The 24,344-nt window shown below is 33.6% G+C and overlaps 1 protein-coding gene across 5 annotated transcripts in view; it reads left to right on the top strand.

The window, feature by feature from the left end:
• Nucleotides 1–22,908, top strand: part of MYO1B (myosin IB) — a 213,650-nt gene extending 190,742 nt beyond the window's left edge. For all 5 annotated transcript variants that reach the window (XM_051985985.1, XM_051985987.1, XM_051985986.1 and 2 more), the window contains 7 exons: nt 3,705–3,779; nt 6,776–6,910; nt 10,294–10,400; nt 13,306–13,438; nt 14,309–14,461; nt 17,200–17,327; nt 21,395–22,908. In XM_051985985.1, the coding sequence (XP_051841945.1) occupies nt 3,705–3,779; nt 6,776–6,910; nt 10,294–10,400; nt 13,306–13,438; nt 14,309–14,461; nt 17,200–17,327; nt 21,395–21,518 (855 nt within the window). In that variant the 3' untranslated portion in view covers nt 21,519–22,908. The remainder of the gene's footprint in view (nt 1–3,704; nt 3,780–6,775; nt 6,911–10,293; nt 10,401–13,305; nt 13,439–14,308; nt 14,462–17,199; nt 17,328–21,394) is intronic.
• Nucleotides 22,909–24,344: the final 1,436 nt, after the last annotated feature.

Here is a 24,344-nt window from a genome sequence, read left to right as displayed (position 1 = left end):
TTTCATCGAACTTCTAACATTGATTCACTTCAATTAAATAAGTCAACATCTTTTAATAGTATTTCCTCTGTTCCTTTTATCAGTCTTAATTTTAATGCCTTAAGATTTATAGAAAGAGAAACCCCCACAGCACAGCTTTCCCTCAAACACCCATCAGAGAGCAAGTTCAATATGTAATTCAAATTATGCTTCATTACATTTCTACATTTAGATGAAAGAAAGGCAATCTGTGTTCGCCCTGGAGGCTTGGCTAATGGACCACTCATGTTAAATCAGGACCCTAAATTCAGAAAATGTGTTTGCTTTAAAGCAAGTGTTACGGCATTAGAATCATGGTGTATAAACTAAATATCGCTTTAGACTTCAGAAAACTTTCCAAATGATCCACTCTGGGGCATTTTAAAGATTTTTTCCTTTCTTAAGATGTGTGTCAAAATTGTTCAAGCTCTGTTGAAATTTGTAACTACCAAAATAACTTTGTTCCTCTAATTTTGAATGCCAAATAAAGCTTAAAACAGGGAGATAATGTTATCCTCCTCAGAATTGTTTACCAGTCTCCTGGCAGAGTTTCATCATCAAGTATCAATAAAAGAGTATCAAAAAAAAATATTTCCTATAGAATGCAGAGATATTCCAAATGGCTATTTTTTGCATAGGTGGGGATGCCAATGGAGTTAAGCCCTGGAACATTGCTGACCCTCTTCAAGGAGATACATCATCACTCTAAAGAGTTTAATCTAACTTTCTCTCCAGGATAAAAGCAAGTAGATTAGGAATGCCTGTGGTCAATATGTATGTTTTAGGCTTTAAGCCAGACCCAAAATTTGAGAAGAAGAGAAAAATTAGCCTTAGGAAATCGTACTAGTTTTTTAAATGACCTCAAACATTTCCTAGAACCAATAGCCCTTTTTTTTATCCACAGTATTCTTCTAGTAATTCTGCATGAACATAAATCATGAAACAACATAGTATTTAATAATTTAAAATGAAAAATTACCCATCAGTATACACACATACATGGCAGGTGTGATTATGTCATGTTAAAATATTAGCAAAAAAGTTTATGTTAAAAAAATGCCAGAAGTAGCTTTATAAGAAAAGTTTATGAATGAAAAAAAGGAGCTAGTTGTGTAACAGACAGCCAGGTGATAGATGACCCAGAATCAGGAAGTCTCTAGTTCAAATTTTGATCTCAGATGCTTCCTTGTTGTGTGTCTTGTCCAAATCACCTAACTTTTCTGCCTTGGTTTCCCCATTTGGAAAATGGGGAAGATAATAGCACCCACCTCCCAGAATTCTTGGGAGCATCAAAAAAAAGTAATATTTCTAGCGCCCTTTAGAAACCTTAAAATGCTATGTATATAAACACTAGCTCTTATTATAGAGCAAGGTTGAGTATATTCCACATAGTGTGAAAAAGATTTAGAGGAAAATCTCTTAACACACTGGAGAGACGCCACTTGGGAGAAGCAAATAGAAGCCACACAAGATAAGTAGTATGAATGGATTTCATTCTGTACCATTGGAGAGAATTCCCACATTGATGAGGCCCCGGATACATTGAAGAGAACTGGGTATACACAGTTATTGACCATAACAACGTATTTTTGCCTTCTCTGATATAGCTTGTTTTTTATTCTTATCTTTCTATCAATATTCTGACAGCTACATCATGTCAGCAAAATGAATTATGGTGCAATTTGCTTTTTTATTCATTTTCAAGAAAGAGGATATTATTTATGAAAACAGATTTAAGTATTCTCTCTTAGATAAGCACATGTTTTTGAATTTGAATAATCATAGGAAATCTAAATCATAACTATGAAGAATCTAATTCTGATCACTAGTTCCATTTATAAGATTTTAGCAGATTACCATTTTAATTAATGTATCTGAAATTGAAAAAATAAGGGATTTAGCTAAGGAGAATTGATAAAATATCTTCTTATTGTAGATACACTGTGTGCTTAAGCCAACAATTTTTAAAGAAAGAAAAGAAAAACTTTAACAAATGTCACCTTTGTTCTCAAGAAATGTACCATGTGATCATTTTGTTTTTCAGTAATTTACTAAACCTTTTATTTGTTTTTTCATCTTATCTATATGTGGTAATTTGTTTATTTTTGTTGAGGAATAAGTATTTTTAAAATAAGTAAATCATCGGTGTAATCATTCCTAATTATCATTATGTGATTCACCGCTTTGTCTGAATAGTTTAATTCACTTTTTACCTAGCATTGTGGAAATATTAAAAATAGCAGCTAAAAAATAAATCAGGTTTCCCATTTTAAAATAGCTGTTGCTTAAATAATATGAGCTAAATGTTTCAAGTTCAAGAATTTTATACAGAGTAAGTTACAAAGAACTTATGAGTAGTATTTTTATGCTATGGGTTGATTTGCTACTTTAATTAGTATCACTTGGAAATAATTTCAAAGTACATTAGAAGCCCTTATAAGGGTCAAGTCAGTATTTACTGAATTTCTCAAATTGGATCCAATTTTAGAGTTATGCCATTTTGTAGGCTTAACAGATTCCAGTAGGCCTTAAGGGCTTTTTTTTCTTTAAAGGATAATGATTTTGCATATGCTATTATCTAACATGAGGTACCAATGATCTGTGTTATGATGGGATTCTCCTTTTCCTAAATCAAACATATGTGCCTTGTCCATTTATACAAAATGTATTCTAGTGAAAATAGTTTAAGTAGTGTTTGGATTTGAAAATTTGTCAGCTTTATTCTTTTTTTTCCTTGTAGCCAGAAATGATTGTAGAATGTAAGTTAAAATATTCTATTAATCTGTTACCCAGGAGAAATAATGATCATTAATCACTTAGAGTCTAAAGAAAAAGAAGAGGTAATTTTAAAATGTAAAGGAAATATATTTGGCTCTTGGTTAGAGCTTGAAACTTTGGACTTGTACTGTGTTTTATTTTTTAAAAATGCAAAGGGAACTATCTCTTTAGTTATTTTTTTGAATAAGCCAAAGTTTTGATAGCTAAATATTGATTCTTGAATTTATTTCAATATGATGATGAACATCGAAGGAAAAGTTTTTCCTTTTGGTTAGATAATTTAACTTCTTTCATAGCAGATAATAATAGTATAGCTATAAGAGTTTTATATATATATATATATATATATATATATATATATATATATATATATACACACACACATATGTTTAAATATTTATATTCACTTTTATTAAAATTTAATTCTAGGTAGGAGCATATATTCTGATTATCTTGTCACTTGTATATCTTTTAGAATTTAAATATTATTTATTCTAAGTAGTTTTTCAATATTCATTTTTCTTTTGGAGAATAGATACATTAAAACATCATTATGTGGTTTTTAAAAAATATATACATTTAATTTTAAGAATTTATTTTTTAAAATGCTCTATTCTTAAAAAGTTAATCAGGATCTTTTAAAAAAAAAACCTCCAACTCCAGAACTCTTGAAAAAAAATCAAGTATTACTTCTTGGCATCTTTTCTAACTCTTTCCCCTCCCCCTCACCTTTTTTCTTACCTAATTATCACTTTTTTTTTGTATGCTTGAATTATTTTGGTTATTTCTGGAAAGCATGTTTGTAAATTCATTTTTCTAACATTTTTTTCTTAAGTAGAAAAATACTACCTTTTATAAAGAAATACCAGAACTCAATCTACTTAATCATCCTAATCTTTTCTTTTAAGGTACGTAGAGAATACCGGAAATTCTTCCGAGCCAATGCTGGCAAGAAAATTTATGAGTTTACACTTCAGAGAATCGTAAGTTCAAACCATTTATACTTTGTCTATGTCTTATTAAGACTATCATATAAATGTTAAATAATATGAATAGAAAAATAAAGTTTGTTTGGGGGAACAGATAGCATATAGTAGCCAGTCCCAATTTGAGTTATAATAGTTTTTGATAATACTCTTCAGGCCAGACTACAGTATAGTTAGATTCAGGAATGATTAAATGAGAAGTCATTAATAATTTCATGTTATCCAAGAAGGAGGTTTCTAGTGGAATGCCTCACAGATATGTTATTGCCTTGTTTAAGACTTTCAATAGTAACATGGTTTTATTTGCTTATTAAATTTGTAAGTAACTAACATTGGATGTCAGAATCCAGAAGATCTTAGGCTAAAATGTTAGTTCAAACTTGGTCTAGTGAAATTAAATTCCTTAACTGTAAAATAGGAATAATAATATACCACAGGATTGATATAAAATTCAAATGAGATAATTGCAAGTTTTTAACATAAGAGCCTGACAAATTCTACTGATGCTATCTAAAAAAAATTTATTCCTTTTTTTTTTTTTAACTGTTTGTGCAGGTTGATATGGTGGTGATGGGGGGAGTTGATCAGACTTGGAGTTTATTAAGAGATTTCATAAGTTTGTAAGACTGGGAGGTGGTGGGTTCTATGCTTATCAGATAGTCATTTAGGACAGTCCTTGATTAACCTGACAATATCCAGAAAAGGACAGGTAGAATGGCAAAAGGTCTTAAAATCATGGCCCTTGAGAATCAGTTGAAGGAATTGGGGAGATTGGGCCCAAGAACAAGGGACTTGGCATGGGATAGGGGGATATCATAGCTACCTTTAGGTGTTTGAAAGACTATTCACATGGAAGACCCATTATGTTTTTTCACCTTGGTCCTAGATATCAGAACTGTGAGAAATGGAAGAGAATAGCAGAGAGATAGTCTTGATTACGTAAGGATAAATTTCCAAAGAATTATAACTATTCAAAAGTGGAATGAGGTTGGGTGTTTTTTTTTTGTTTTTTGTTTTTTGTTTTTTTTTATAATTTAGTAGATTCTCTCATAATTTTAGGAGATTTGTAAGCTAAGGCTAGATGACCACTTGGTGGAGTCTGTTGTAGAGGACACTTTTTTTCCCTCAGATAGATTGGACTAGATGGTCCATCTCTTCAAGCTCTGAGAGTGCTTTTTGCTCTGAAGAAGCACAGAGACATTTGTGTTAATGCTCAGCTTGCAAATCTGTAAAAGAAATTTCTAGTTTTAGAACGTTAGGACATTATTTGCTGACTTAAAATCTTACAAGGACTTTTGTCTGTGGTCTAAATACCAGCCTACCAAGATTATGGAGAGATTTACCACCAGAAGATCAGCCACTCCATGATGAATTCTTTGGACATGATCACCCACTTCAGTCACACAGCTGACTAAAAGATGCAGATAATGAACTTCAGCTGTGTTTATCACTGTAGATTCCAAAAAGGCATTTGACTGGATAAGAGAAAAGCATCATCTTAAAGGCTTTGTTCCAATATGTAAATGTTAAGATCTTGTAAATATTCACTAGTAGATGCAGAAACAGAAATAACATTGTTCAGCCATCCTCTTATCGTCAATATAAAAAAAAGGCATGAAACAAAGACAAATATTCACCCAAAGTATACACCACTGTTATGGAAAACTCCGACAGAGTGCAAATGGAACAGATATTCCCTTGTGTCCTAAAGCCCCATGGCAGCCCAATGTCCATGTATCCCTTCTCAGAATAGTGTCTTGAAAAGTATAAAATAAAATATATCAACTTCATGGACTCTAGATTAAAGTATCTCCGCTATATAGAGAGTAATCTTGCCTTACTAATACAGATTTCCACCCATGTATATTTTCACTTTCTAAAGCATAAAAATAAAATATATGTGAAAATGTATTTTTTAAAAAACATAGCATTTCCAGTTTTCTTACACTTTATTCCTCATCCTCCACTCTACAATTGACTTACTTTCAGTTCCTCACACAGAACACTCCGTCTCTTGTCTGGGAACCTTTGTCTTGACCGTGCCCAGACCAATCTCCCACCACACCTTTGAATTCTGGCTTTCTTACAGACTCCTCCCAAATCCTATCACCTATTGCAAGATTTCTCCAGGGCCTCCAGTAGCTGGTGCCTTTTCCTCTGAATTTATCTTACTTCTACTCTATATATATTTTGTATTTCCCTAGTTATTTTCAGGGTTTTTTCCCCTGTTGGACTCCCCACTCTGATGCAGGGACATATTTTTGCTTTTCTTTATATTGCAACTCCAAAGTATGAAATACCTGGAACGTAGTAAGAATGTTGACTGACCAACTGACTAGACTCTGGTGATACAAAGATAAAAAGTGAGATAATCTCTATTCCCTATGTTATATCAGGAGACATGCATATGTATAAAAATTTACAGAATAACAAACTAGCTCTAATAGAATTTAATGAGCTAAAAGGTAGAGGGTTGAAACAAATGAAAGGAGAGGGTCTGTGTGGTTATACAGAAGGTGCAGGAGGAAGGCAAGAAAATAAGTCTTTTATGTATAATCATATTCTATGTGCCAGACAATATGCTAATTGAGCACTTTGTACAACAGTTCTGCAGGATACATGCTGTTATTATCCTACTTTACAGTTGAGGAAACTAAGGCAAATAGTGAAGTGAAGTACTTTGTACAAGGTCATACAACCAGTAAGTGTCCAAGGCTGGATTTGCACTATAGTTTTAGTTCTTCCATCACTCTTTATCACCAAGAAATAGCCAAAAGCTCCATTTCTTTCCTTAATAATCCTTAACAGTTGGTAAAGGATGCTTAAAATGCTTATTCAGAAAAGCTTAAAGGCGGGCTCAAAGAATTTCAGCCAAAAGTAAGCAAACAAAATCTAAAATACTATATATAGATTTGGCAGTGTTTTATATATGAAACTATGCATTTCTTCAGTTAATGCAAATGATCTAATCTCTCATCTTAAATTCAACACAGGTGCAGAAATACTTCTTGGAAATGAAAAATAAGATGCCTTCTTTATCCCCGATAGACAAAAATTGGCCAGCAAGACCTTACCTCTTCTTGGATTCTACTCACAAAGAACTTAAAAGGATTTTCCATTTGTGGAGGGTAGGGTACCATATGCTGTCACTTTCAGAGAATTTGACTTTCTGTTGAGTTTATAATAAAATTATGTTTTTAAGAAATATTCTTTCCATGATGGCAGAGAACAGTCCCAGGATTGATAACTTACTCCTTAACTAATAATCCTAGTGTCTTCTCCCTGAGAATTTCTCTCATTTACCCTGTATTTGTCTTGTATATACATACTTATTTTCATGTTGTCTTTCCTTGTTAAATGGTTGAGGGTAAGGAACTTTTCTTGTATTCCAAGTATAATACCTGTTATATGAAAGTATTTATTAGATGCTTATTCACTGCCTACCTCACAGCAGTAATCTAGGAGCTCCTGGAGTAATATATTCTAGCTAATGGCAGGAAAAAGGTATTGTAGGAAAAGTATTGTCCTTCCATACCCTCTGCTGGTCATGATGGTGGGGATGGCTTCTGTTTAATTATCTTCAAAAGCTGTATGAAGCATCATCTATTTGAACTAAGTCATGTACAGCTTGTTTTAAATATCATGGAGATGGCAAAAATCTACTCAGTGTTGACATGAGTTACTTTTTTTTCCTGATTCTGCCTTTTAAAGCTTCCTATGCAGCCCTCAGAACTGAAAGTTATTCTTAAAATTTATTTCTGTAAAGAATTAGAGTTCTTATAAATAGAGTATCTTGGAGTCAAGAAAACAGGTTCTATTTCTGCCTCTAACATAGGATGTCTGTGATGGTGGTCTACTACTGGCCAGGGACTTCTTTCAGGAGATAGATTACAGATAATGATGACAAATACCGATAATTTCTGTAAAGGGACAGATAAGCATCTTCCACAGTAGTGAAGTCATCCCAGTGAGATTATAGGTACTGAACTTCTTCTCCTCACCCCTCACTCATTCCTTAAACACAACACATAACCTAGAAACTGAGGTTTTGTCCACACTCCTATGAAATGAGGGAATGCATGCATTAGACATTTTAAAAAATACATTCACTGTAACCTGCCCCTTTTTATTTTTAGCTGAGAAATTGGATTCTACATTATAGATGGAGCTTCTCTGTTCTACTTGCTTTTGTTTCAAAGAATATGCCTGGAGGAAGAAATGATATAGACTTCAAAACCAGCGAATCAAAGCCTTTTCAGACCACTAAGAGCCATTGGCGTGAAAGGCACATTTCAGATTTTCAGATTGTATAAATCACATCATAGTATTTATAAACCTCTGCTATAGAAAGGCAACAAGACTTTGAAGTCCCTGACATTTATGTAAATTTTCTCCCAAGTGGAGAAAGTTAATCCAGAAAGCCTATTTTTATATAATCTGGTGCTTGGGAGGTAAAAGTAGAGCTGGCAGAGACCTCAGAGGCTGTATGGTCTCTCCCCCTCATTCTTTAGACAAGGAAACTGGCACTTTCCCAAGTTGGTCACACAGATCAGAAGTAATAGTCTAAGATTTTACCTTATACCTGCTGAGTCCACACTACTTTTTTTCAAGTCTGCATCTTATGTGACAACATAATATATTTCTTATAAGAAAGGTCCACTAATGGGTAGTGAATAAGAAGGAATCTGAAATGTATGTTTGAAGAAGCCTTTAGGCAGTAAGTGAAATACATAACCTACTGCATTTTATACAAGAATGTTGTCTTTGAGACATTTCATTTGTGTCTGACTCTTTGTGATCTCATTTGGGGTTTCTTAGCAAAGATACGGAACTGGTTTGCTATTTTCTTCTCCAGCCCATTTTAAAAATGAGGAAACTGAGGCAACAGAGTTAAATGAGTTGTCCAAGGTGACACAAGTAGTGTCTGAGATCTGACTTGAATTTAGGAAGACTAGTCTTCCAGATTCTAAGCTCAGTGCTCTATCCACTGAGGAATACACTTTTTGTGTAACTGTTAAATTTCCAGTGTGTGCACTTAAACCTCTGAAATTGGCAAAGGCTACAAATTAGGGCTATGATGTTTTTGTTTTGTTGAACATCTAGACTTAAGGAAATGATGGAGAAAGTGTTAATAATGCAAATTAACCTTAAAACTTATTCAAACTTTTTTTTTCAAAGAGCTAGTTGTTAAACATTTACCAGTGTATCCCTGCCTTGGGTAAATCCATTAAATTATATGTAAAAGTGGGGTTACACTGGTTAATCTTGATGATCTTTTCATATTCTGTACTTTGTCACTTCCCACTGGGATCATAAGCTTAGAAATCATCAGGTTCAACGCCTCTCATTTTACAGATTAGGAAGCAGCATCACTGAAGCTTAAGGATCTTGGTTGAGATCACACATCTGGTACACATTTTATTTGACACTGGATCCTAGGATTCCTAGCTTGTTAGGACCTAGGTTGTGAATTGTAAATCCCTATATGTGGATTATGATTATTAGTGCACTGATAGTAACTGAATAGATAGAATTAGAATATCATGTTTAAAAAAATCAGACTTTCTGATTTCTCTTCCCAGCTCTATCCTTAGTTCCATATGTGAACTTAACAAGAGCCATCAAGCTAATGTTAGTTTGTTTCTTTCTGAACTACATGATGGCATCTGTGCACAGGTATACCTTAAAATGTAATTAGTCTTCCATATGCATTGCCATAGCTCTAGGTCCCTGGGATTCCTAGCAGCTCCTAACCACATAATGCAGAATCTGCATGCAGCATCCATTCTACATAATTAGTGAAAGATGAGAGAATGCTGATGACTAGAGTGATCTGAGCCTAAGAGTGGGAAAATGGTGCTCCTAGAATGGTACATGCCTAAAGAGAGGACTTTGTCGAGCGTATAGAAAAAAACTGTATTATATTGATGGGGGGAAATAATTATATTTTATTAGTTTTTTTTCCCCTAAAAGACTAAGAATTTTTGGAGAGGAGAGGAGAAGGAAATATTTCTGATTTTTTCTACATAGGGAATTCCCTGTAGCAGCTAGATGGAGATAGTAGTCACTGGGTCTGGAGAAATTTTGCCTCAAACACTCTGTGACCCTGGGTAAGTAACTTAACTCTGCCTCAGTTTCATCATCCGTCAAACAAACTGGAAGGAAAAAATGGCAAACTATCCCAGTATCTTTGCTAAGAAAACCCCAAATGAGATCACAAAGAGTCAGACATGATTGAAATGACTGAACTTCAACAAAAGGAACTCTCAGTGATACAACTCCCTCCACCGATGCAAATTTGCAGCTGCTGGGCAACTTAAAACTTTAGAAGATCTTCAATAAGGCACTGTGTCTGTCTTCATTGCTGTATTGGTCTTAAAAGTAAATTTTCATTATATTGTTTATCTCTATGGTTGTTGTTGTTCAAATGACCTTACCACGCTATTTAAATGTGATTGATAATATAGCAAGAAAACATGTCTGGTTTTCTCTTTCATGTGATACCTTTCAGTGTAAAAAATACAGAGACCAATTCACAGATCAGAGGAAGCTTATCTATGAAGAGAAATTGGAAGCCAGTGAACTCTTCAAAGACAAGAAAGCCTTATACCCATCCAGGTATATAAATAAATATATTATATATTTATAAATACAAATATAAATAAACTAAAAATAGTTTCTATTTTACTCGCAAAAATAATTTAAAAGGTTTAACAAATAGGCATGGAGGCAGTAGTTTCAGGTGTATTTTAGTTTAGTAGCAAATAATTATTTCCTTGTGTCATAAGTTATTTGTTAACTGTACAAATAAAAATATTTATTATGTACATATTGTATGTTACTACATTAGTGAAATGGTACTAAATGTTTTTGTCTAAATCATTGGCAAGATGCGCAACACTTTATAGATTAATTAGGTAAGACATCTTTTAAAAGTCCTAATTTTTATGAGCTATTCAGCATCAAGATTGAGTATTTTATGTTGGATTATGAGGCACTCTCCATAATTCCCAGAGAATAAATAAAATTTCTTTTGGCTGTTTTACAGTAATTATTGTCCAAATTATTTTGCCTTTAAAATATCCGTGAAATTGGTCAGAATTACACTTGCATGATGAAATTAGGAGAGTGAATCAATTTGGAGCTTTTTGAGGATTTCTTAGATCCCATAAATGGTGCCCTTTAGCTTTACTAACTCAGTGTGCATTAGTTAATTGACATGCAGCTAGCTGATTCCCTATGAAATAGGCCCATAGCTCTCATAAATAAGGAACAAATTGCTAATTGCAGGTGCAGAAAGAAAGGCCATCTGTAGTATTGGATGCCTTGCCCTACTTTTCTAACCATGTCTTCTAATGTTCATTTTTTCTTTTGCATGGTATATTTTTTTCACTTGATGATTATGAAAAAAAGTATCTTTATAAAGTCCTAAGTTTTATGGCAGTTTTATAATTTTCTCCAAAAAGAACATCTGAAAATGAAAGTATATTGCTCTATATTTTGTGAAGGTTCATATGGAATTAACACAGATCAGTTTGTTTGAAATAATATTCCTTTTCCATCACTTTCCCTAAATTGTCAGACACACTCTTTTAGAGCAATAAAGATGGCAAAAATAATAATAATAAGGAATAGCTGATTTGTAACTTAAATCAAGGCTTAAGTTAGAAATCAAATATTTGTCTTTTTTTGGAAACTAACTTTTTTTATTAATGTAACATGCTTTGAAAATTGATAATGATTTTTGATGAAGATTTCCTAAAGATGGTGGTTATTTAGAAACAATACTAAGGATGCTAATTAGCAGAATTTGTGTAGCATTTTGATTAATTTAAACAGTTTGGGGTTTAACTTTTGAATTGCCACTTAAGAAATTTTTTAAATGGCTGCAAGACCCTAAGCCATTTTTACTTGGTCACTTGTATTTTTATGTTTGTTGGTCTGTAGCAGGATTTCATAAACTTTTTCCCACTCATTTTTACACAACCCTAGGTATATAGATATTTAAATAGATATATGAACCAAAAATTTACTGATGATCATAATTTTATGATCCCAACATTCAATTATGAGACCTCATATGGGATTACAACCCATGGTTTAAGAAGCTTTAATAATAAAATGACTGTGCTGTCTTCCAAAACTTTTTATGACATTGCAGCTTTTGGAAAACAGAGTGTTTCATGATCATCTATAGAGAATTTTCTTCCTTAAGTCTCCTATCCAGTTCTCAAGCATGGAGAATTTTGTTTGCAATTATAAGGACTCTTCAGCTCAGATCAAAACTTCCAATTCCCTGCTAGCAGCTGTAGGCCTTTGGATTTTATAAAGATGCTCCTTCCTCCAGGTCATCTGTGGAACACTGGAAAGAGTGTGGAAAGGCTCAAAGACCTGTCTCCAGTTAAAGTTCAAACTCTACCTTTGGGCCTTACTACCTGTCACGTTGTACAAGTTATTTGACCTCTCTGTACCTCAGTTTCCTTCTTTGCAGAATGAGAGGGGTTGGCCTAGGCATTCTCTGAGTGTCCCTTCCAATTCTAGATCTGTATTTTTATCAATATAAATGATTTCACTGTGTTAGATTTTTTAAGAGTTATATGTTGTTAGATTTAATGTGTTAGATGTATTGGATTACTTGCCGTCTAAGGGAGAATATGGGAGGAAGAGAGGGAAAAAATTTGGAACACAAGGTTTTGCAAGGATGAATATTGAAAATTATCCATGCATATATTTTGAAAATAAAAAGCTTTAATTTAAAAAAAATTAATGTGTTAGGTAAACACACTGAAATTTTTCTTTTGGCAGCTAGTGTCACTTTCTGTCTTGTTCGATGAAAGTGGCTTAATGTGTCCCAGAAGGCTAGAATTGAAGTTTTTCATGTATTTCCTATTGAGAGCTTTATTTAAAAGATCTAGGATGGGGAAAGGCATGCCATTTCCTTCTGTATTAGTTGTTCTGTGTGTAGTCACTCTAACATGTATTTTACTCCTATGCCCAAAAACATCTATTGATTTCCTTTCCTCTTGGAGACAAAATTAAATTTTTCATTGTGTCAGGTGGTAGCAATTATCTGTACTCTTTTTCCCATCGCCACACATTGTGAAAAAGCTGCTAATAAATGCTTTGGGGACAGCTGCAGTTAAAGATTTCATTTGAGTAGATGACAAGGAGTGATCTTTTATTTCATGTAGTATCATGCACCTACTTTGTAATGTTCCTCAGTTGAGTGCCTTATGAAGTATAGGGAAAAGAAACTGATATCTTTAGCAAATGCTATGGTAACCTGAAAAAAAGAGATGTGAATAAAATTAATAAGTATTTCTAGTTGGGGTTGAGGACCAGGTGCAAATAATAAAATACTGTAATATATGAAAATTTGAATGTCTGCATTTTTAAGAAGGTAGCATATTCTTATAGGAGAATTAGGTTTTAATTTTTTATTGAACCTGAGCATTCTGTAACATTGTGATATACATTTAAAACTATTTGTAAAATATTTTTGTTTCCTTTTATATTGCTATAGTGTTGGCCAGCCATTCCAAGGGGCTTACCTGGAGATCAGCAAAGACCCCAAGTATAAGAAACTCAAAGATGCTATTGAAGAAAAAATCATCATTGCTGAAGTTGTGAACAAAATTAATCGAGCTAATGGAAAGGTAAAAATGCCAACAGTAAAGACTTACCCACAAATGTGAATTAAGTAGAATGCTTTTACCTAGTTTCCCAAATATTAATGATTAAATTTCTGCTTGGGCTTTCATTAAGGTCATTATGAAAGATGCTGCAGTGTGGTGTAGGGGAAAGAACTATGGGATTTGAAACCAGTATAATTTGGAGCAAGCCCCTTCCATCTCTACCCTCTTTCTCTTTATCCGAGTTTTAGTAGAATGGTTGGAACTCAGATTTTTTTTAAATTCACAGCATAGTATTATTCTTTGTCAGAAGGAATTATGGCCCAATTCAGAGGAGGCGGGAGACTCGTGTGTAACATATCTAAGCAAAACTTAATGGCCTTCTGGTTTACACTGGCATACTATCCTTTGAGAGCCACAGAGATCATGGTCTTTAAAGTCTCTTCTAGCTCTGAATTCTATGCCCCTGTTTTTTCCTGGTGCATTAGTTTGGATGATGTCATAGAGCCAAGAACATTTTGACATAGAATTTTGAAGGAATTTAGGAGGAAACCTTAGAGTTCATTTGGTACAGTACTTTCTTTTTCTGCAGGTGAAAAAATGGAGTTCTAGGGAATGGAAGTCAGTTGCCCAAGGTAGTCTACCATCCAGTTCTCTGATTCTACATTCGTAGGTTTTTCCAATCTATCATGTTGCCTCTCATGAAATGTAGCATATTCAGTAGATTTATGTATTATCTATTTGCAAAGTTATATATTATGAAATCAAATTATGTTCTGGAAGTAATTGTTGCTTATGATTTTTAACGTGTGGATGGTTGTTGCCAATCCATTATTATTACAAATCCTAAGTTATTTACATCTTGGTCTTTCATCTTGCCTTTTTTTCCTTCAGTGTGCCTCCAGGATTTTCCTTCTAACGAATAATAATCTGCTGCTTGCTGATCAAAAGTCTGGACATATTAAATCTGAAGTCCCTCTGGGCGATGTTACCAAAGTATCCATGAGCTCACAAAATGATGGTTTCTTTGCTGTCCACCTAAAAGAGGTAAATTTGAAAGAGATTTTCTGCTATAAAGCTGATTGTTTAAAAGTAGAAAGGTCTGACTTTATTATATATAAAGTTCACTTTATAACCTGAGATTTATGCTGAATTTAGCCATTCTCAAGTTACTCATTTTGGGTGAATGGAAACCAGCTTGTACAACTCAGGCATTTTCCAGTCATTAAGTGACTACTCAACTTTAATCATGTTTGATGATATGTTCACTTAACTTTTGCTTTATTGGATAACTTTTTCTCATATGTGTATGTCCAGTTAATGGGTAGTAGTACACACACACACACACACACACACACACACACATCCTTTTCTTCATTGTATAACATATAATCAGCAGGTGTTGAACATGTGAAGAATGGGTCGTTGACAGGAGAAAATTTTACCATGATCACAGTTTTTCAGGTATGCTGTGTTTTAAGCCACAACTAATATTTCCTCTCCTTGACCTTTGAAAACATGAATTCAGGATCTAGGAAGACCATTGAAGCTTACCCCGTGCAATCTTATCCCATGGTTCTTTTCTGTCCCAGCCTTCCCTTTTTGCAAATGTAATGATTACTTCTGTTCTTTGAAGGCAATTAGAAAAATGCCAGGCTAATTCCCTCTAGGACTTTGAACAACTTAGAAGAAACACTGCTTTTGTAAATATTGTGTCTGAGGCTCAAGTCTACTCCTGAAAAAAATAACAGTTCCTAAGAACCTGTGTTTCAGTCATGTCTAACTCTTCATGACTCCATTTTGGGGTTTTCTTGGCAAAGATACTGGAGTCATTTTCTGTTTCCTTCTGCAATTCATTGGATATATAAGGAAATGGAGGCAAACTGAGTTAAATGACTTGTCTAGGGTCATATATCTGAAATCATATTTGAATGCAGGTCTTCCTAACTTCAGACCCAGAGCTCTATCCACAATTACTAACCAAGCACATATTATCAAATTACTGTTTTTCCTCTAGGTACCTGAATTCTATGTTTTTTACCTTTTAAGTCAAGGATTCTTAATCTGGGCTGCTACACTCTTTTTGTGGTGGCTGAATAAATTATGTTATATGAAAGTAATGGAATGTTATTGTTCTATAAAAATGAACAGGCTGATTTTAGAAAGGCTTGGAAAATTCATATGATATTTTTCTTTATCTTGTGTGCAGCTCTGAAGTGAACCCAGAAATCTTCTCATATCTCTTTGTCAGCTTCTCCTCTAATTATGCCTTTAAATTTTTTTTTCTTTTTAATGGCATTTTATTTTTCCAAATACATGCAAAGATAGTTTTCAACATTCATCTTTGTGAAACCTTGAAGTCCACATTTTTCTCCCTCTTTATCTCTTTCCCATTCCCAAGGTGGCAAACAATCTAATATAGGTTAAACATATGCAATTCTTCTAAATATATTTCCATACTTATCATGCATAGGAAAAAAGATCAGATCAAAAGAAAAAAAAAAAAACACAAGAAGGGGAAAAAACCAAACAAACCAACAACACAAAATGTTATGCTTTGATCTCCATTCAGTCTCCATAGTTTTCTCTCTGGATGTGAATGGCATTTTCCATCACACATCTATTGGAATTGCCTTAAATACCTCATTGTTGGAAAAAAACCAGATCTATCACAGTTGAATATAACTTAATCTTCTTGCTCTGTACAATATTTTCTTGGTTCTGCTCACTTCACTCAGCATCAGTTCATGTAAGTCTTTCCAGACTTTTCTGAAATCAGCCTGCTCATCATTTCTTATAGAACAATAATATCCCATTACATCCATATACCACAACTTATTCGGCCATTCCTCAAACTTATGGGCATCTACTCAATTTCCAGTTCCATGTCACTATAAGAAGGACTGCTAAGGTCTGAATAAGTTATGGTATATTAAAGTAATGGAATGTTGTTGCTCTCTAAAAGATGAACAATCTGATTATAGAAAGGCCTGGAAAACTTTCATGAATTGATGCTGAGTGAAACAAGCAGAACCAAGTATACATTGTACACAATAACAGCAAGAATGTGTAGTGATAAACTATGAAACACTTAGTTTTTCTCAGTGGCTCAGTGAGCCAAGGAAATCCCAAAAACTTTGAATGAAAAATGCCATCTACATCCAGAGAGAGAACTATGAAGACTGAATGTAAATTAACACATACTATTTTACTTTTTTCCTCTTCCTTTTGTTTATTTTCCTCTTGTGATTTTTCCATATTGATCTGATTTTTCTCTCTCAACAGGATTCATAAGGAAATAATGTTTTTAAAAAATGAATGTACATGTATAACCTTCCCCCCAAAAAAGTTGTTTTATGTATAATTGGGAAAATAAAAATTTTAATTTTTTAAAAAAGGATAAAAAATAGTAAACAGTAAAACTATGATGCTAGAAAGCATGCAAAATATGAACAAGGTTGTAGAAGGAAAGCTATTAGGTTCCAAATAAAATTCCATTTTCTAAAAGCAAAAAGGAAAAAAAAAGTTTTACCACAATCAAAAACAAAAATAAAAGGTTGCTGAAAAAAAAAAAAAACATTTTTGCACACATGGATCCTTTTCCCTTTTTCATAATTTCTTTGGGATACAGATTCAGTAGAGACACTGCTGAAATCAAAGGGTATGCAAAGTTTTATAGCCCTTTGGGCACAGTTCCAAATTGGTCTCTAGAATAATTGAAACAGTTTGTAACTCCACAACTCATTACACCTTTTAAAAAAACTCTCATTTACTTTCTTTCTCAGGGATCAGGAGCAGCTAGTAAAGGGGATTTTCTCTTTAGCAGTGACCACCTGATTGAAATGGCCACCAAGCTCTATCGAACCACTCTAAGCCAAACCAAGCAGAAACTCAACATTGAAATTTCAGATGAGTATGTTTTTTTTTTCTTTTGGTAAATGATTTTCCTTTGTTTATTCTTAATTTATTCTTCTAAACTATATCCTTTTTTCCAAAATGCTTTTTTTGGTGTCGCTAATGGTTACATTAAAACTAATCATTAACCCTTAATATCCTCAGGGTTATTCTCTAAGACTATTAGTTGTAGAAGCAATGCCAATTTGTCTTGGTAGGGAAATTTTCCTCATAGAATTCCTCATGCTAATGAAATAACAGGTGCCAATCCTTATTTTAATTTTTATTTCATTCAGCAACTGGTTTATTGTCTATGGACACTACATGGTGGACTGCAATACTCTTCCCAGCAGCATTTAAATCTAAATTAACCACAGGGCTAATGTTTTAATAAATTCTGATTAATTAATTTTTTCAGCTCAGCTAAGGGCTGACCAGAGAACTCTTTGTGTTTCAGCTTTTGCTGAAAATATTTCTAAAATAGGGCCCTTCTCTTTTCTGCCCTAGGACATAAAGCATAGAATGCTTGATTTAAACTTTTTTCATTAAAAATCTCTATTTTTAATGGTTGCTCAGTGCATTCTAGGAAGGAAGTGAATATGTAGGTTAGTTTGCCTTATTTGCCTCCCCTCCTTACTCTGGCTACTTCAATAATATCCAAGTGATCTTTCTGCATAGATTCTAGGTATAATTAGAATAAGGTACAAGTGTTGGAGTTAGGAGTCAGGCACACAAAATTTTTCAGTGGTCATTCATTGCCTATAGTATAAAATATAAGCCCTTTCCTGGGCCATTTAAGACCTCCATAGTCTAGCTCTAAGCTATTCTTTCCATGCTTTTTTTCCTAAAAAGATATTATTCCCTTTCACATATTCTTTTCCATCCAGTTCAATTATTAATTGTTCCTCAATCATAGCCGATCACCTCCTGCCTTTGTGCAGTCCTATAGGCTAGTCCCTTCTTATGTTTGTATACTGAAATCTTCCTCATCCTTTAAGACCCAGATCAATCTTGCTTCTTCCATGAAGGCTTCATCAGTTTCTCCTTCCCCACATCTCCAGTTGAAAATACCCTCTTCTTCCTCAGACTGCTTATAACACTTTGTTTATGTTTCACCTTTGTCCTTATCCTTCCTATCATAATTATCATGTGAACCTATTAAGGTTCTTTCCCTTCTCCCCATTCAAATGGAAGTTACTTGAAAGTAGGGACTGTATCATTTTTATTCTTATACATTTGTACATAGGATCAAATGCAACAATAAAGGAAAAGCTTGCAAATTTTAAAACACTTTTAAATTTTTTTTATTATTTGTTTTGTCCTTACAAATAATTTTTGAATTGGTTCTTCCTTGAGGAAATATTTCTTAAAAAGGAAAGAAACATGAAAACCCTCATGTTTATTCTGAGCCTCTCTGAAGGCCGCTAATTTCTATGATCCTTTGCTACAGACTGAGCAGATCTGTCTAGAAGATTTCAGATTTAAACAAAAGTTTTCCAAAAAGCCACTGGTAAGACAGACATTCCAGAACAGCACTGTGTTTTTTAGCCTCAAGTGGATTCATGTCCACTTTTTCATTTGTCTTGTAGACAGATACTCTTAGAGTTTGGACTCATTATCTTTTTTGGAAGTAGAAGCAGTTATTTCCAACACTACTAATTTCTGTAACCATCATTGAGCATTGGTTTTGGCAAATTATAGGGAGAATGGCAAAAGGCGAGTCTACCTCCTATTACAATGTTGTCGTCTCTATAAGTAGACATGAAATGAGACAGGAAGGCTACAGATAGTTACAACAGGCAAATAAATACCCAACTGCCACAGTTACCTGGGTTTCTTTTGAGCTTCAAAATGTATATATACATATATACATACACACAATGCCATACACACACACAAACACATATATATATACTTGTGTGTGTGTGTGTGTGTGTGTGTGTGTGTGTGTATGGCATTTCTGTTCTATCTAATCTGTGAAATATATCATGGTACTTGAATTGAGTTTATTGTAAGCCCCACATATGAGTGATTTTTAAGGATTTATAATTTATTTTGCATCAAAATCTATATTTTTTTAAATGTTACTAATTCAAATAATGGGTATATTTTACTGTTGTTTAGTTATTTCAACTATGTCCAATTCTCTGTGACCCCATTGAATACAGATCTGGAGTAGTTTGCCATTTTCTTCTTTAGTTCATTTTTACAGATTAGGAAACTGAGGCAAACAGTTAAGTGGCTTGTCTAGGATCAACCAATTAGGAAATGTCTGAGATTGGATTTGAACTCAAGAATATGAGTTTTTCTGATTCCCAGCCAATACTCTACTGTACCATCCAGCTGCTCTATGTATTTTACTAAAGTATACAGTTCACAGCATTAATCTGCTGATGGAACTTTTTGGAGTGGTACCTAGAGGATGCCATAAGTTGGTGCTATGTACTGATATATACTTAAAAGTCCTGCTGGAATTAATACACTCTTCTTAAGAGGTATTGTATTAAAAATACATTGGGAAAAAGTAGTGATTATCTATATATTTAATAGAACTTTAGAGCTAGAAAGATCTTGAGCTTCATTTCAGTCCAACTCATGAAGACTTTAAGCAAAAATTTCCCTGAAAGTATTCCTTAAAAGTGAAGATGTATTGATGTCTGTGATATCGATATTTTAGGTGAATTTTAAAAGTTTTTTTAAAAAGTTTAAAACTTTAAACTCATCGCCCATCCTACAGGATGAATAGTACAGAATTGTGTATGAGAATAAAACGCTTCCTTCTTACGCTCTTGGCTTAAAAAGAGCCAACCCGTTCAAAGCCACAGGAAATGGTGTATTTTTAAAATAAGTCTGAGCCAGAGCTTGGTATATCAAATTTCATCCTAGTATGTAATGTCTAAAAGAATTGAGTCGTCCAGCCTTTGAAATTGAGACTTAACTTTAAAATATCAGGAACTGTTTATATCTTCTCTGTTGCTATGGATTTCTCAGTGGATGTGTCAATTTACTTTCTACATACTTATACTAATAACATTTATACAACTGCTCCATAAGAAACATGTAGAAGGTACTTTCCAATTTAATTCTGTCCTGTGCCTATAGAGACTGTCTAGCATAGTGTACATCTTGGAGTCAGAAAGCTCAGTTGGGGCTCATTGTGATACAGTGATAAGAATATATGATTTGGAACAAGAGGAACTGGGTTCAAATCCCAGCTTTGCCATTTACTGGTTTCAGATGGCCTAAAGCTGTAGTTATTTTATCTTTTATTTGCCTTAGTGTTTTTGTCAATAAAATGAAAAATCACAACAAGTGACTCTATTGCTTTCTAGCTCTAAATTGATGATCCAGTGAACCTGCCTCTGATACTGCAAGTTATTCAATTTTTAATGTTCCTCCAGAAGCTTGCTAATAATTTCATACTAAACAAAATAAGAGTTGTTCAGTCAGTTAAGCCAGGTCTAACTCTTTGGAACTCCATTTGGGTTTTCTTGACAAAGAAACTGGACTGGTTTTTCTTTTCTTCTCCAGATCATTTGATAGATGAGAACACTGAAGGAAATGGAGTTAAGTGAATAGCATCACACAACTAATTAAGTGTCTGAGGCCAGATTTGAACTCAGTTCTTCCTCACACCAGAACTGGCACTCTATCCATTAGCTGCCTCTTTATGTATTTGTGTATCATGCCTGTGAATCAGCACTAGATATTTATTAAGTTCCAGCCTTCCCAATTTTGGGTTAATTAAATACCCCTAGTTAACATTAAAAAAAAAAAATCACAGAGGAAACACATTTTGTAGGTTTAGCTTTCCCACATCCGCAAGCAAGAGTGAGTAATCACTCCTAGACCTTCTGATCTCAGAAGGGCATCATAAATAAGAAATAACTAAACATGCATCATTTTCATTAAAGATAAAATTGATGAAAGTCATATCGGTAATACTAGTGGAAGATGGAATGCTAATGACAAAAGAGAGAAAACTCACTTTATCCAGGATTGTGACCAGAGTATTTCTTTTTACATCCTTGTTTAGCATAATTGGTGTTTTCTGCTTGTATTAACCAATTTTCTCATCTCTCCTAGGTTCCTGGTTCAATTCAGACAGGACAAAGTGTGCGTGAAGTTTATACAAGGCAACCAAAAAAATGGTAGTGTTCCAACCTGCAAGCGAAAAAACAACCGTCTCCTCGAAGTGGCTGTACCCTAACTGCAGTCCCACTCTTGGTCTCTCATGAACTCATTTCTTTGTCATAGTGCAATTTTAGGGTTTTACTAGGGGGTGGAGGGTGGGGAGAGGCAGAGCTGTCCACTTGGGGATTGCCAGTGGCTAATAGTATTAGAGACCCTTGGCAAAATATTTTGACTAATCAACCTTTAAATCTTTTCTTACTGGAGTAGTTTTAATCCCTGAAATACAAAGTCTGTCCATTGACAGGATTTTAGAAACTAACAATGCTTGTATTCTTATTTTATTCATTTACCAGATAGTACTACATTCTGTAAATTGACATGTGACTGATAAAATATTAATGTGTTAGCTTAGAGACCCAATTTGAAAGATAAATCAAGGTCCTACCCTCTAAGGATAATGAAACCCACTTGGACTTTTTCTCTCCTCCCACCCCGACACATTGCCTTCAACTTCACTAGTGCTAAGAGTTGGCTAACTGTTAGACTGGGAATGTTAAAAAACAAAATGGTAACTCTGTTCATAGTAAACAGCATTATTAAGAGCTTTGTAATCTGATCATTAATAGAACATAGTGCAAGAAGGACTATTTTCATGAGGCAGAAGGAATGTAAGACTGCAAAGAAAGCCCATGCATATGGTTTCTATTTGAAGAAGAAAAATCTAGTGTTAAGAAAGGACTTTTGAATTTTATTCAGATTATTTGTAATGGCTTTAAGTGGTAGAAAGCATCATATTCTTATTTTAAAAGAAGTGACATTAGATTTCCTCTCATTTTTCAAAGCAGTGCAGTGAAAATATATTTTTCTCTGATACATATTCTTTTGTTTTCAGTTAACATTAGATGAGTCTACATAATGCCTAATGCCTGCAGAGTGCTATTATCACCAAATTTCAGGTAGCTATTTAAACAGCTAGTTAAGTGAAGGGTGAGAGCCTTTTCAGCTATTGGCATATGTCCTTACAATGTGCAATAAAGCATTCAAGACCTTTTTTTTTTTTTTTTGAAAGTTATTTATAATATACTTTTGTGTAGAAGAGAGGTGATTGGTACAGATTGCATACTTTATGCAGGAATTAAAGTGGGTTTGTGTTATGAACTTGTAGTACTTTTTTTCAAATTTACACTAAAATTCTCAATTTGGAAACTATACTTGGAATTAAAGAGTTTCTTAATTTGGGGAGATGATGTATATAAATTGGTATGTTAAATAATAAAATTGTTCTAATTCGGTGCTTTTTAGTATTCCTATGTTGTAATCATGCTTTGTATTTCAAACTGTTTTCTCTATGTTTTGTGCCTGATGTAATGTGTGCGCACAAAAAAAAAATCTTCACAAAAGTTTTTATGATTTGAGTGTAATTGATTTTTCACTTATCTTTATAAACCAGAAATATTCATCAAAAACATTAGTTTTCTTTTTTGTTTTACATGAAGAGAGTCTTGAAGTCATTTTTAATTTGTTGATGTATAGAGAGGCATTTTTTCAGTCTGATACATCAGAATGCTTTCTTGATAGGTTAAATGATGATCTCTGAATTATGACGTAGATATATAGGCATAAATGTACATAAGCCAAATATGACAAGAGTATTCAGATTTTTCATTGGTTTACTTAAATTTAGAACAACTTAATACCTCATTATTTTCAAGCCATTTGTTATACTATCAAAAAATAAGACTATTGTTGCCTTATGTGTGATATGCACACATATACATGTGTGCGTGTATACACACACACTTATTTAAACACACATATTCTAAGATAGTATAATTGAAACTTTATAAACCATACTGTATTCATCTCCTATAAATCAAATATTTAATCTCAAACTCCTTGTGGAATGTTTGTATATGACATTTTCTTACTAACTAGAAAAGTTTTCAATAATGATTTACTTCAAATGTGGTAGAATGAAATCTCATCAATAAAAATTCATGTAGTTTTGGATCACTTTTTTAAAACCATAGAATTCTCAGGATGGTGATTTTTTTATTTTACTGGATGAAAAGAGGCATTCAGCTTTTCCAGGAAAGCCTTTCCCTTGGTCTAGCATCACTGTGTGTCCTTAGAGTTCTTCAGTCCAAGCTTGCGAGAGATAAGATATCTTTATCATTGAGTGGGAGTTAAGCTTGTCTTCTGAGGATTCTGATTCAAGAAATCACAAATTTAACTAAGAAGTTGGATACAAATTTTGTTGGATTTTTAAAATAAGTGATAAACGTCTGAGTCCACTTTGAAATTCTTTTGAATCAATCATTTTATAATTTTTAGCATATAAAAAAATAAGAATCTTAAATTGAGGTTTACTTACTTCTTAAATTAGCCAGATCATCCCCTTTCTAGAAGCGATCCCTGTGCTAGGATTATTAGATTGGAGAAGAAGTAGAGCTAGTCTATCAGAACTGGGAATAAAGTAGGAACCCAGAGTCCAATTGGCCAACCCAGAAAGCATTTAAAAACAAAAAACAAAAAAACCTGAAACTACTCTTTCTATTATTAGACCCAACTTGTATAAGATAAGACCCTAAAAATAGTTCACAGTTCTTGTGTTTATGATGGCCAAATATAGAGACTTATATATCTATCTTTAGCCAGAACCTGAGAGATATTTTGAAATGAGCTTGATCCACAATTTCTGTGGAAGCTGCTGACCACGATGGGGATCTCCCTATGAGATCCTGGGTTCTTGACTCATTTCTTTGCTCAATATCTGTTTTAAAAGAGGTTTCCATTCCTGTGGGGGAAGCTAAGAGTTAACAAGAGTTAATTACCAGCAGCTAACTTCTGGGATTAACTGCCACTGACTATTTCCCTCCATGTTTTACAAGCCTGAGAGAAA

Source organism: Antechinus flavipes, chromosome 3 (assembly GCF_016432865.1).
Source record: "Antechinus flavipes isolate AdamAnt ecotype Samford, QLD, Australia chromosome 3, AdamAnt_v2, whole genome shotgun sequence".
Classification (NCBI taxonomy): domain Eukaryota; kingdom Metazoa; phylum Chordata; class Mammalia; order Dasyuromorphia; family Dasyuridae; genus Antechinus; species Antechinus flavipes.
The sequence above is the reverse complement of the archived record's forward strand: the minus strand, read 5'-3'. Positions and strand labels throughout refer to the sequence as shown.